Here is a 12,797-nt window from a genome sequence, read left to right as displayed (position 1 = left end):
ATCCGTAGAACACCGATCTCAGTGTGTGTGATCCTTTGAAAATAATCGTTTAACTGCAATACGCATCAGCGCCATTTTCTCATTTTGAAGTCAATAAAAAAAATAATAATAAAAATGTCATTTTAGGATTATGGACATAAAGAGAAAATATGAGGGGAGTGAGTTAATGCAATCCAAACACTTTAGCTACTCTTGTTTTGCAAAGGCTCCAGCCAGGCTACAGCTTCCTTAGGATCCATAGTGCTTTTGTCACCTCCAAGGAGCGTCAGAGTCAGTAGATTGGCTCTGTTGAAAAACACTTTCACACCCACTAGCCTGGGCAAATCTTTGGCTTCTTTAAAGGACTTCCTGATAGACAGCGATTCCTTAGGGTAGTCAGGGTAAACACAGATATGTTTGCCTTTGTAGAAAGCATTTCCTTTTTTCCTTGCATTTCTCAATATGTCCTCTTTGATCCTTGTATTAAAAAATGAGATGACGATTTGTCTAGCCTTTGGACCAGTCTGCCAACTCTGTAAACATGTATTAAAAAATGAGATGACGATTTGTCTAGCCTTTGGACCAGTCTGCCAACTCTGTAAACATTATCAATGTCACCTTGACCAATTTGATCACAGCTGAAGCATGTTCTCAGAATATCCAACATCATAAGTAACAAATCTTCATTGGTGTTTTCCTCTATCCCCACCAGCCTCAAGTTCTTGCTTCTAATCTTCAAATCCAATTCCAAGCTATTATCTTTCCCTTTCTGCAAGTCCTCTCTCAAGCTATTGTAAGCCCTGAAACCTCCTGCTATCTCTGTAGAAATTGATGATGAACCATTTTCTGGAGCAGAAACACGGCCGTCCAGTTGAGAGACTTTCAGGGAAATGTCTTCAATAGAGGATTTAACATCCCCCACATCATGTGCCACTTTTTCCAGATCTTGAGCCATTTTCAACAGTAAAGAATAAATATCTTGAGTATTAGGAATCTCACTCATGTCTGAAGCTGGTTTAGGTTTCTTAGGGATAGGGTTCTCTGCAGTATTAATATTTTTCTTTGAGTTCATAACCTAATATAATCAAGAAAAAGGAGAGAGCCAGGAGCTTCAGGATTATGCTGCTGCCTCTGCTGCCTGCATTCCGGAATCCCCCCCTCCCTGTGAAGTCTAGATTGGAGACCCCCCTACAATCTAGACTTCACAGTCAACTCTCTACTGAAACTGGTCCCTCCCATGTCTCCAGGTTTCTTCTCACCATTCCCACCTCTCCTCTGTATTTGTTCTACTATATCTCTCTGATGTCTTTGACGTTATGGATAGCCTACCCTCTTTCACATTATTTTCTAATTTAGCTTGAAGGATACCATACATGTCTGGCGTCCTCTTTACTTATTGACTATTCCATCTCTGTTGCCTATTACTGAAACACATCCTCAGCTATACCCCCTAGCCTAGGACTCCATCAAGGATCGGTCCATTTATTTACACTTATTACACTAGCACCCATTTTCTGATCATATCTAGATCTTCTTGTGTTTTCTCTCCTTCATACCTGCAATCACAGAATGCCTTGCCAGCTGCCGCTCTGCTGTTAATCCCTGGATGGCTTTCCCTGGATGTCTATTTAAGACAGTTATATTTATCAAAGCTTCCAATTCTAACTACACTCTCGAATTCCCTATCCCCTTCACTCCTAATCTCCTCACTCCATCACCCAGGGTTCGTTCACATCCTTGAGGGTCTCTTTAACAGTAACCTTGATCTATTTCAATTCACTACAGCCACTGCCATCATATTTATAATCATCCTTCTGGACAACAGGAAAGATTGCCCATAACTTAATCACCACTCAGAAAAAAAATACTCTAATCTCGACCCTGGTACTAAGCAAATGTGACTACTTATCTAGCCAACTCTTGGGCATTCCCTTTTAATCTTTCACTCTCCTAACCAAAGTCCTCACCTTTGCAATGTGCACAATACATAATCTATCCAAATGCCTTCCCACTTCAATGTAATGCCATCAATCGGGTGGCTCTCTATGCAAAATGGCTCTCTAATCTTTAAATCCATAGTCTCCTACCCCCTCTTTACCTTTTTGATGACATCTGCCTCTGTATCTCAGCCTTACTTCTTGAACTTTTCTAAGCTCTCACCTACTCCCACTCATCTATTTCCACGTATGTTCTGTCCTGCTAATAGCCACTCGCCACTGGAATGCTTACCCCTCCACCATCAAAAGGATGCAATCAATATACCTCTTCAAAACTAGACTCCAGGTCCACATGCTAACCTATGAAGGGGTATCCACAACTACCACTGATTCCCTCCTCATCGACCACCTACACTGTTTTCCTAGAAAAGATACACACGTGTTTATATTAATTAAGTACTGCTCTGTAAAAACATACCCAAGGCATATTAAATGTAGCCTATGTCTAATATTTTCCCCAGTCAATGTCACCTGTCTCTATTGTGGGAGGTGCATTGGTTTTATCTTAGCCTCTGGAAGACCTAGTCACAGAGTCTAACACAAATGCCTAATATCCAAACATTTACACTCTAATTTACGTTGTACAGATGTACCCTATGACCACATGTCGAGCATCTGGCTTAAAGGGAAGAATCGAAAATCACACATGGAACCGCGACGTATGCTACCTTCCCACTTCCATCGGTTGTGTACTATGGGGTACAGTGCGCTTACATGAGGGATGTGATAGATGCTGAACAGAGGACCCGTTCAGGCCAGTCACTGGAGATTAGTAAGATTGGCTTCCCCATTCTGAGTTGACATTGGTAACTGGCATGGCAGAAATATTTCCTTATTGTTTCTTTTTGTAATAGAATAAACCTCATCCAGGTCTGAAAGAAGGACAATGCTAACACATGTGCCATCCTGCATATTCTGTGCCAGGCATATGTGTATATTGTGTTTGTACAAGAAAGATCCCTCGAAGATCAGCATTTTATATGAGTTATGTTATTAACTAAGGATGGGTCCGAATACAACAATGGACTACTAAATATAGGATCATTCATTTTGTAAAGAGATTCTAAAAGATCAGGGCATTGTAATGTATGTGCTTACTGATGTCTGGGGGTCCAGTTCTTTGGTATTATATATTGACACTCCGTCTTTATGTCATAACAGAAGCCATTCTCCATTTTCATGCAATGGTGTTTCAATGGCATATGCAACCTGCCCTACTAGCACTGAAGGATAGATTAACCAAACCTGTCCGGAATACAGAATGTGTTTGCTAATGCAGCAGGTTCAAAGAGCGATGACACACCTGTACAGTAAGAAGAAATACAAAAATCTGACAGTTTACCTTTGGCACAAACTGTTTTACCCAGGACCTGCTTCACCTATATATTTATTGGTGAACTTCTCATGAGGATTCACAGTAAAAGTGTAATGCGATTGATGATATTTAAAATAGCATTTCAGAACTCGATATATTGATGTAGTATTGTGTGTTAGCAAATTGCTGCTGTAGAAACATGTTCACAGTTTCAAAATTAATGTGACTTTTTTTGCAATGATACATTAAAACAAAATCATATCCTAAATGCAACGCATACACATTCTATCATGAACTTTCAGCTGAAAACTCACAACTATACATTATAATATCCTAGGATACAATTAAGAACATTCAAATACAGTATAACATTTGAAACTCCAAATACATACAACATGAGTAAATAGGCAGGCACAAGATACAAAAAGAGTAATCCATCTGACAGCAGATGGCGAATTGTGAAAGCTGTAAAAGGCAGTGGAAATGAAATGCCTTACCGTCACTGTTGATACACTGAACTACAGGCACTTGAGTGCCAGTGCCACACTGCCTCCCATTGTCAGGAATGCACTCCTCCAGTCTCACCAGTTGCCAGTCATAACACGATGGTTCTTCACATGGGATTGCTTCAAGGAGGTTAGGGCAGTTTCCTGTACCTCCTGTTGGCTCGTTGGAGATGTGACGTTTTCTTAGCTTGAAACCTGAGGTGTGACAAATCAGGAAGCATTAGTGAGTATCCAGACATGGTTTTCTAAAGGTTATCCTTGAATTGGACTAGAGTAAAACATTTGATAATATTGGGTATGCAGGTACTGATAGTGTATGCTCTTTTGCATAGGTTCATTTTGTTGAGGTAATGTTTTTGTGGCCAATACTATGCAGAGAAGCAGATGTATATGTCATTCCTGGAGCCCACCCACTCACCTCCGTCATACTGGAAGAACAACAAGAAGACACTGTGTAAGACACATAGTATCATCCCAATACCAAATCGAAGGCATGACAGACGTTATGCGCTCAGACAACTGTACCGAACATACCCCCATACTGATGCAGTAGACATAAATATGCAGGCACCACTGGAAATAGAAGAGCTATAAACAGTGTCTGACAGATGTAGTAAAGTGACGTCATGTAGATACTAGGACACACTGAAACCAACATATGAATATCAGAAGAATGAAAATGTGACTGAAGTAATGAAGTTAACATATATGAGAATATGAAGAAAATCATATACACTGAGAAGATAAGTAACACGAGATGTGGTATATGTATATACGCAGAAACGCAAGGTAGACAAACAACGTAGAAGCTTGCTAAACATTGGAAATAGAACACAAGTACAGCAGCCATGTTGAGAAAATGGACGTTGGCATCATGTTATAGTAAACGAGAAGCCTCGAGGAGAAGAACCAAGGCTGCAGAGCTGACAGGCACTGGGATACAAATTTGAGCAAGAACAAAGGACAGTTGTTTGGCTCAGAGTCAATGATGTCACAGTAAGAGCAACAACAAAGTTTGGAAGGAGTCAAAGAGGATAAGCTATGTAGACAGGACACATTTCTCTTAAATTAAGTAAAGGAATGAACATGTGTGAGTGCCAATTATTGTACAATTAAAGACATGGAAAGCACATGCAGAGTGGAGCAACCAAGTATCGAGAGGCTGGGGAGAGTAATATTACCCAATATAATTGAATTACATAGCACTTAATAGAATGGCATAATGGACAAAATCATGGTCTCCTCACACATGGCACAAGACCAGAAGACAAGGCCTATTCACGAAGCTCCAGACGAAGATAGCAATGTACCTTCACTCCATTAAAAGTTCAGAGGAAGAGAACAGCCAACAAGGTCAACTACTAAGAAAAAGCCTTGGCTTAGTGCTGAACTGATGGAAGATGGTAGGCTACTTAGCTAAGAAAGGCAGTTGTCTGATGTTGTTCCCCTGCACCTGAGTTTCGATTTGCTTACGTGCTGCTAACAAGCTGAATGTCCAAGGTTGGAAGAGGGTGCCAACCAATCATCAGGGCATATGCAATGGCATACCATACATTGTTGCAATAGCCTATCTGCAGCTGTTGTTATGTTATTATCTGTGTTTTACGTAGTTAGAGGTAGTTCAAGGCGTTCCTACCAGATAAGGGGCATCCAATGATGTTCCTAACACCTATGAAGACTATATGTATATATTCCGCTAAACCAATCCCTCCGCCCGATAGGTTTTTACAGTTAGCCACGTAGGATGACATCATAGCTGACGTACATCGAGGTATAAAACCTTTTGTGTAACTTAAATGCATTGAGAGTGTGTGAGATGCTATTTGTTTTTCTCGCCAGGTTTCCCTTCTTAATAGAAATGATAATAAAGTAGTAAATTGCCATTTTCCCATAGTCTGTCTGGTTATTTGGGCCAGGGATCATTTGTTTTGGTAATCCAATCTAGCACTTGGAACGCTCCAGGTGCTACTGCACTTTAGAGGAATGATTGGTTTGTCTTCACTAACAATGTTTTTGTAGCGTGGTGATCCCATGTTATGCCTGAAACAGCAATATGAAAAGTATAGCAAGGAGTTCAAAATAGAAATGGGATTAGCAAGCAGTCTTTATCATAATCATGACGTTTAAAAAAAAATAAACAGAACATCATAGCACATACAACAAAAACAAATGTACACATAGCAGAATAGGTACATGTCTCAGGAAAACAAAGTGACAGTTAAGCCATAAAAGCTGTTCTATAGAGCTACAGATTATCCATGTGCTTGTTTTCTCATTGTCAAATCTATTAAATAATTGCAACAGCACCATAAGCATAGTTCTTTTTAAAGGCACAATTCACAATCTATGGGAAGACCATAATTCATCCAGTGATCAGCTTTCTTGCAGACACTATAATATGATAATGCATCGGAAAAATCGTCAATACCATGAAAATGTTGTCTTATAGGTATCTATTAGTCAAACCACTTTAGTACATTCCAATGCTTAATGTTCTATAATACTCTCCCTATTCAGATAGGAGACTACCATAATGCATCCTGAGTTTTCAGCAACCACGAACAGTGAAAATGTAATCTCCTTACTGTGATTACATATTTACGGAATTAAGAGGGTGTGTAGGTGGGCACTAAGGCCATCTATCAAGGAGTATCTCTGGAAGTCTTCCACATTTCCTAAAAAGTCAACGTGTTCATGCCTGACTCTCCCAGTTGTCTCTACTTCCAATATAGAGACATAATAGAATCTAAATTATACACAAAGCTGTTTAATATGATACAGGAAGACCACTTATAGCATCTCGATTGAAAACCATTGGCCAATGTTAGCTAAAAGAAGCAGCGTATTCATTTTATCCATGCTATGACCGTATTTCCATGCAGCACAGATGTCATAAATCTCATAACAGATAATAGGGCAGCCTTTAGGATTTTGCATTACAAATTGAAGAGAAGGTACATTGCCATCACAACCACTACTCATATGCCTACTGTGTACCAAATCAGTTGGAACAGAGTGTTCCCTTCCTCAGACCTTTAAAACTACTCTGTAAGGGATTGTAAAACCTTCCAAGGTCTGTATTTGGTCATCAGATTTCAGCCCTCTGTGTTAGAATGCCTTCTGTCTTCTTGTGAACCTCTAGCCTCAAAGCTTTGAGTAACCTGCATAATGTACCCCAAATCTCTTCACGGTAGACACCGTAGTGTTAGCCCTCCTGTCCTTTTTTTGGTAAGACTAGAACATCTAAGCTTAATATAAAAATGTATTCCTGAATAACGATATTCAATAACTTTTTAAAGAATAGATGCGGATAGCAGAGAAGTCCTGCCTACATTTACCCGAAAAGCATCTTTGAGTTAGAGAAATTAATCCTTAAACATGTGTTATTATAATAGTCATTTAGAGCATCAAGAAACGTTTAAGAGCAACATGCATGTGGTTCAATGATAATGTGTCATTTGTATAGTTAAGGCTTTGAATATTTAGCTTACAGTTTCTCGCTTCAATGGAAAATATGCATAATACATGTGAAAGATTTGGGTGAATAGTAGAACCTCAGCACATAGAAATCCGTCACTCTACACTCTATGCTTTCATTATTGTCTAAACTGCCAGAGAAATAGAGCCAACTATTCAAATGATCATCTCTCAAATAAAAAAGATATCATTCCCTTCGCTATCATTGCGGCCTCTGTGTGCAGATCAGTACAAGAAAATATAACAATGGAATTGTACTCGGATGTGAGTGGTGACTTACACAAATATTTATTTTTCATGTTTGTTATAACAGGGATCAGCTTTATCCTTGTTTATTTTTCATAAGACTGGTATTATGAACATAATTAGTAAATCTGGGATCTTTGTGAGATGGTATATTTGTGCCATGGATGTTGATAGATTTGTGAAATAGAAGGAGAGGAACATTGAAAGGAGGGGGTTTGCAAGCTTTATTTCCTCTAAGTACATAGCCTTCCCTGCCCTCCTTGACATTCATAGCAGTTGCAATACCATTGTGATTGAAAGACTAAAACAAAGTGGCTTAGCATTCACAGCTCTCTTCTGGATGATTTGATTTCAAACATACAAACAGACATTGTTGATTTCACACCTTTTAATTGTATTGTATTGTTTATTTAAAAAGCGCCTATACACAGGCAAGTGTTTGAAAGTGCTCAAGTAAAGTGGGAACACAGGGAAAAAAAACAACAGTTGCTCAGCGTCCTTGAAAATCTGAGACTCTAATAGTCTGTACAGGTAGAGTAAGTTCATAAAATACATGTAACAGTATGTGATATAGCAAATAGGCCTGATGGTAATTCTGCAATTTTAACAGTACAATAAGGGGTGAAGACAGGGGAGAAACAGACAGACGATTTTCAGGCCTGGCGCGTACAGATCGAGAAGTGCACAGAGGGTCAAAGGCAGGGGAGGGTCAAGTGCACCCGGTCGGTTGAGACTGGGGTATGTGCAGAGAGACCCACTCTCTAGAGTTAATTTCTCAGTGTGTTGCGTGAGGGTGGGGCTTAGGGCCCTAAGGCAAGTGCGAGAGGACTGTCAGGAAGCCGGTCACCAGTGAGTCTCTGAGGTACACCAGGCGGCAGTCAGCATGCTGTAAGGAATAGGAGTGAGAGAGAGGGAAAGGAGAGAGAACTAGGTTAGCAGGGTAGAGGGAGAAAGAAGGAAGAGGAGAGGAGGTGGGTCTTGAGGAGTTTCCGGAATTTCAGGAGATGCTGCTCAAGACATAGGGTCGCAGGGAGGCTTTTCCAGAGGAGGCACCTGCTGAGAATAAGGATCTTCCACCAAATCTCTGCTTGGAGAACCGGCTAACTTGCAGAAGGTTGAAGGTAGATGAGTGCAGGGCTTGTGAGAACATTTGCAAAGTACCACAATCAGACCGAGCCTATCTCTTCTTCTGTTCAACACGTATATGGTCCACTGACACCACTGACGAGAGTCAGCAAATAAAATACACTCACATTCTACAACTATCGAGATGACAGTTTGATTGTCATCAAGCTTTCTACCAATAACATCAAACCCAACCCAATATCAGCAAATGCCTCATCCAAGTGGATACCTTAAATAGCAACGCAGAGACTGAAACGTGCCCCAATAAAAGAAAGACAATATGATCTGCTTCACTACATTACCAATAACTGCATAGATGCCCTAGCCAAAGAACATGGGGAATTGCTCAGAATCATGATGGAGATTTAAGTAATGTCTTTATTATTATTATTATTATTATTATTATTATTATTATTATTATTATTATTATTATTATTATTATTATTATTATTATTATTATTATCTTTATGCCACAAATCTAGCTCAGGAGCAACAGATTGCCTTACAGGTTATATAGCAAACCTTTGCAATCACATCCCTTGTCGTATCAAGAGTAAATTACATGAACAGTATATAACTGGGCTTCTGATAGCACCTTTTGAAAAAGTTTCATAGAATACAGAAGACGACTATCAGAGAATTACCACAACTTGACAAAAGGTAAAAATATTGCATCAACCCTCCAAACCTCACTGATAGGCCCGTGACGCATTGATCCATGCAAAGTGAGGAGACAGTATTTATCCATAGGAAAAACCACACACTCTTACCCAGCAAGACCACTTAGATCCAGTAGTACAGGACTGCTGAAGTGGCAAAAGGAATCCACAGACTCCAAGACCACCTTGCCTTCCAGAAAGGGTGCAAGACCTTACTTATTAACAGACCATTGGAATTCAGAAACCACTTGAGAACATTTTATTTAATTTAATTATTGAGCTTTTGTATGGCTCCTATACAGCCAAGGGGTGGTGGGACAGAGGAGAAGCAATAACGGTCCTACTAGGCTTTGTGACATTCGGAATGTGCAAGTGCAACATAGATGCTCCTGGATCATAGCCACAGAAACAGCCTAACTATGCTCAAATGGCCATGGGAAAACAACACTGCTATTGAACAGGCTAATATAGGCCATGGCAGACAACAAACACACCTAATGAACCTACCACAGATATAAGGTCATTGATCCAGTCATTGAACTGCATGGCAAATACAATACAATAGGATACTAGATCTTCCTATGAAAGAATAAGCACACCAATCGACCTCAACCAATACTTATCACATTCTAAGCTTCAAGCCTGCTAACTAACCAACATCACATCTTGCCAATCCATCCAAACACTCAAATATGAAACTCCAAACACAACGAGCCAAAATATCGCAAACCCCAAATCATACACACATGAATATGTCTGAGCCAATTCATGATAGACACTTCAAATGAGAAACGTGCCTGTCTGCCTGCAGCACACACAGGCTGAGTCCGAATGGGCACCCTGTCTAAAACACGTAGAAACAGGAAGACAGTTCAGCATTGGGCTTAGATCTGTGTCTGATTTTCAGGCCATAGGCTCGAATCCTTGTAAAACAGACTCATTTGCCTGAGGTCAACACATTTAAGATGGATGTTACATATTTAGTAAAGTGATACAGTGAATGTGCTATATAAATAACATTCTTAATATTATTTTTGTTATTATGATTATTGACATTATTATTATTTAAAGGTTAGCCCATAGAAAAGGCCTCATTGCTTTGAACCTACGTGTGTCAACTCAACAGCACAGTACTTGCTCTTCTCCTGCAAACACAATGCAATGGATCCTCTTACCAAAAATAAAGCATGAGGGTAACATGAAAATGGCAAAATCTGGGCAATATACAATGCAATAAAACAAAACATAATATAGACGTATATACTTAGGATTGAGGGAGTGGTCGTTATCCAGGATAATGACCCGCCACCAAGTTATGGCCTGATGCAAAGCTGAGGGCCTGAAGTTGCGGAAAGACCATTGTCTCGTGAGATAATGACCCCAGCCGATGTCTTTAAGGCTATTAGCACAAGGTTGGTAGTAGCAAAACATGTTTTGGGTTTATTTGCTGAAGTGTGCTTTAAGAGTGAGTACAGTTAATAGACAAACTGAGTTAGTAAATTAATTGTGAGTTTATTTTATAGGTTTTAACTAACATGGTTCTCTTCAAGTTAAGCTTTTTAATTGCAACATGATTGAATTGGAACATGTTTAACGTGAGCATGATGCATGAGGTGTCATGCAGAAGAAAATGGGTTCTCTATAAGAAAGTGAAAGGATTTCCAAGGTTTTCATTTGTCTCTTTCGTCTGTTAATTAGCACGTTGTAGCAAAAAAAAAGATCCTCCCAGAGAGAAAGGGCCTGATTGATGAACTTTTTTTAGAGTGGTGCAAATTGACCTTACCCTGCCAACAAACACCCTGATTCATGGAACTGTGCAAAGTGTATTTTTGCAGTGCAAAGTCAGTGCAAAGTCACTTTGTACTGCAAAAATGACATTGCACTTACTTTGCACTGCAAAAATAAAATGTGCACAGTTCAATGAATCAGGGTTTTTGCTGGGAGTGCAAAGCCGCATGGCACCAGTAAAAAGTCACTTTGCACAGTGCAAAAAATTCCATGAATCAAGCCCAAAGTGTCTTATTGAAACAGAATCTTGCCTGGAAATTGCATTGTTGTTTCTCTGTCTGCTTCTGAAAACAGAAAGTTCAGAATGCAGTTAATGGGCCTCATTATAAAGTTGGCAGTCTGGAGATAAAGGTGCTAGTAGCAACGTACCATCACCCTTTCAGGACAGCCAAACTATGAGTTTGCTGGTAGGGGCATGGAACTTCCGGCAGCCCTGACCTGCCGGGAGTTCAGGCCCCTACCGGCATGCTTTTCCCTGAAGCACCGGCACCGTTACAAACAGTGCCGGTGCTTCAGGTTTCCCATTCCCATGGAGTCCTGCAGGACTCCATGGGAATGGAAAATAACAGTACCACCACTGCCTATGATATCCCAGTAGCACTGTGTTATGAGGTTGGCGGCAACCCGCCAGCTACTGGAGGGTTTTACCACCAACTCTGTAATAAGGCCCAATACCTGTAGTTATTGTCTGCACTCTAAACATTCTGATTGGATGAGAGGAGGTCAAAAAGGATGCCCATGTGCTAATAGAACATAACCAAAAATACACAAATTAATAACATTTTACTCAGTCATATAGCCAGTGCAATCTTTCTGATTCTGCATTACTAAAAGTCTGGTAAATGACCGCTCCTATGTATTAAGAAGTATGGCACTCCATATTTAAGTTTCTAAATAAAGACCCAGACATGTTCAACTCTTTTTTCACCAGTCTTGTTTTTGTTACTTGGTGGGCTATGAAGGAATCTGTCATGCCTTCCATGTACAGAACCAAATGACTGCACCTCTTGAGATTCATTTCAATTTGGACATATCAAAAGTTTAGTTTGTCGGCTGACCAATCTCTGCTTCCAATATCCAACGCATGCACACATTTTCACAATACTTACACAAATACTTAAGGAGTGAAAGTTGCTGTTCTTCAATATTTCAAAAGAGGAAACGATGACATCAAGCTTATTATGTTGAAAGCACGTATGTATGTCGTATGCTTCTCTGCAATCACTCCAGGCTACTATCTATTCCCAGAACAAAGTTCTTGTAGGTGGATAGTAATTTAGCTACTTGATATTGCATGAAATTAGCCGCCAGGAACATCTGATCACTTTAGAGAGACCAGTTATTGACTTGGGAACTTCTCAGAAATGAAGGGTTTCACTATGAACAGTATGGCATGTGGCAGTTTGAATGAGCCTGGGTTACAGCACACAGGATGTGAGGGGAAGGGTAGAGGGATGGGAACATGCAAATGGAACAATACTTGACAGAACACTGTACACAGGTTAATCTCAAGATTTCTACTCAATTGCCAGAGTGAGATTAGAACCCAGGGTTGCAAAACAAATATTTAGCCACTGGACAACTCCCCCCTTCCCCCAGCCCGCATTCATTAAGAAGTTTTGGATGGAGCAAAGATATCCTAATGAATGGAAGCACCCCGGCTTCATCAACTAAGCAACGATTTTGAATTAGAGCACCTTTGGTC

At 40.0% G+C, this 12,797-nt stretch overlaps 1 protein-coding gene across 1 annotated transcript in view; it reads right to left on the bottom strand.

The window, feature by feature from the left end:
- THSD7A (thrombospondin type 1 domain containing 7A) overlaps window positions 1–12,797 on the bottom strand; it is a 1,346,262-nt gene that overhangs the window by 661,523 nt on the left and 671,942 nt on the right. The window contains exon 6 of the mRNA XM_069648630.1: window positions 3,789–3,992. Coding sequence (XP_069504731.1) covers window positions 3,789–3,992 — 204 coding nt within the window. The remainder of the gene's footprint in view (window positions 1–3,788; window positions 3,993–12,797) is intronic.

Source organism: Ambystoma mexicanum, chromosome 2q, assembly GCF_040938575.1.
Source record: "Ambystoma mexicanum isolate Mex_15411 chromosome 2q, UKY_AmexF1_1, whole genome shotgun sequence".
In the NCBI taxonomy this organism is placed as follows: Eukaryota; Metazoa; Chordata; class Amphibia; order Caudata; family Ambystomatidae; genus Ambystoma; species Ambystoma mexicanum.
This window is presented reverse-complemented; position numbering and strand designations above follow the sequence as displayed.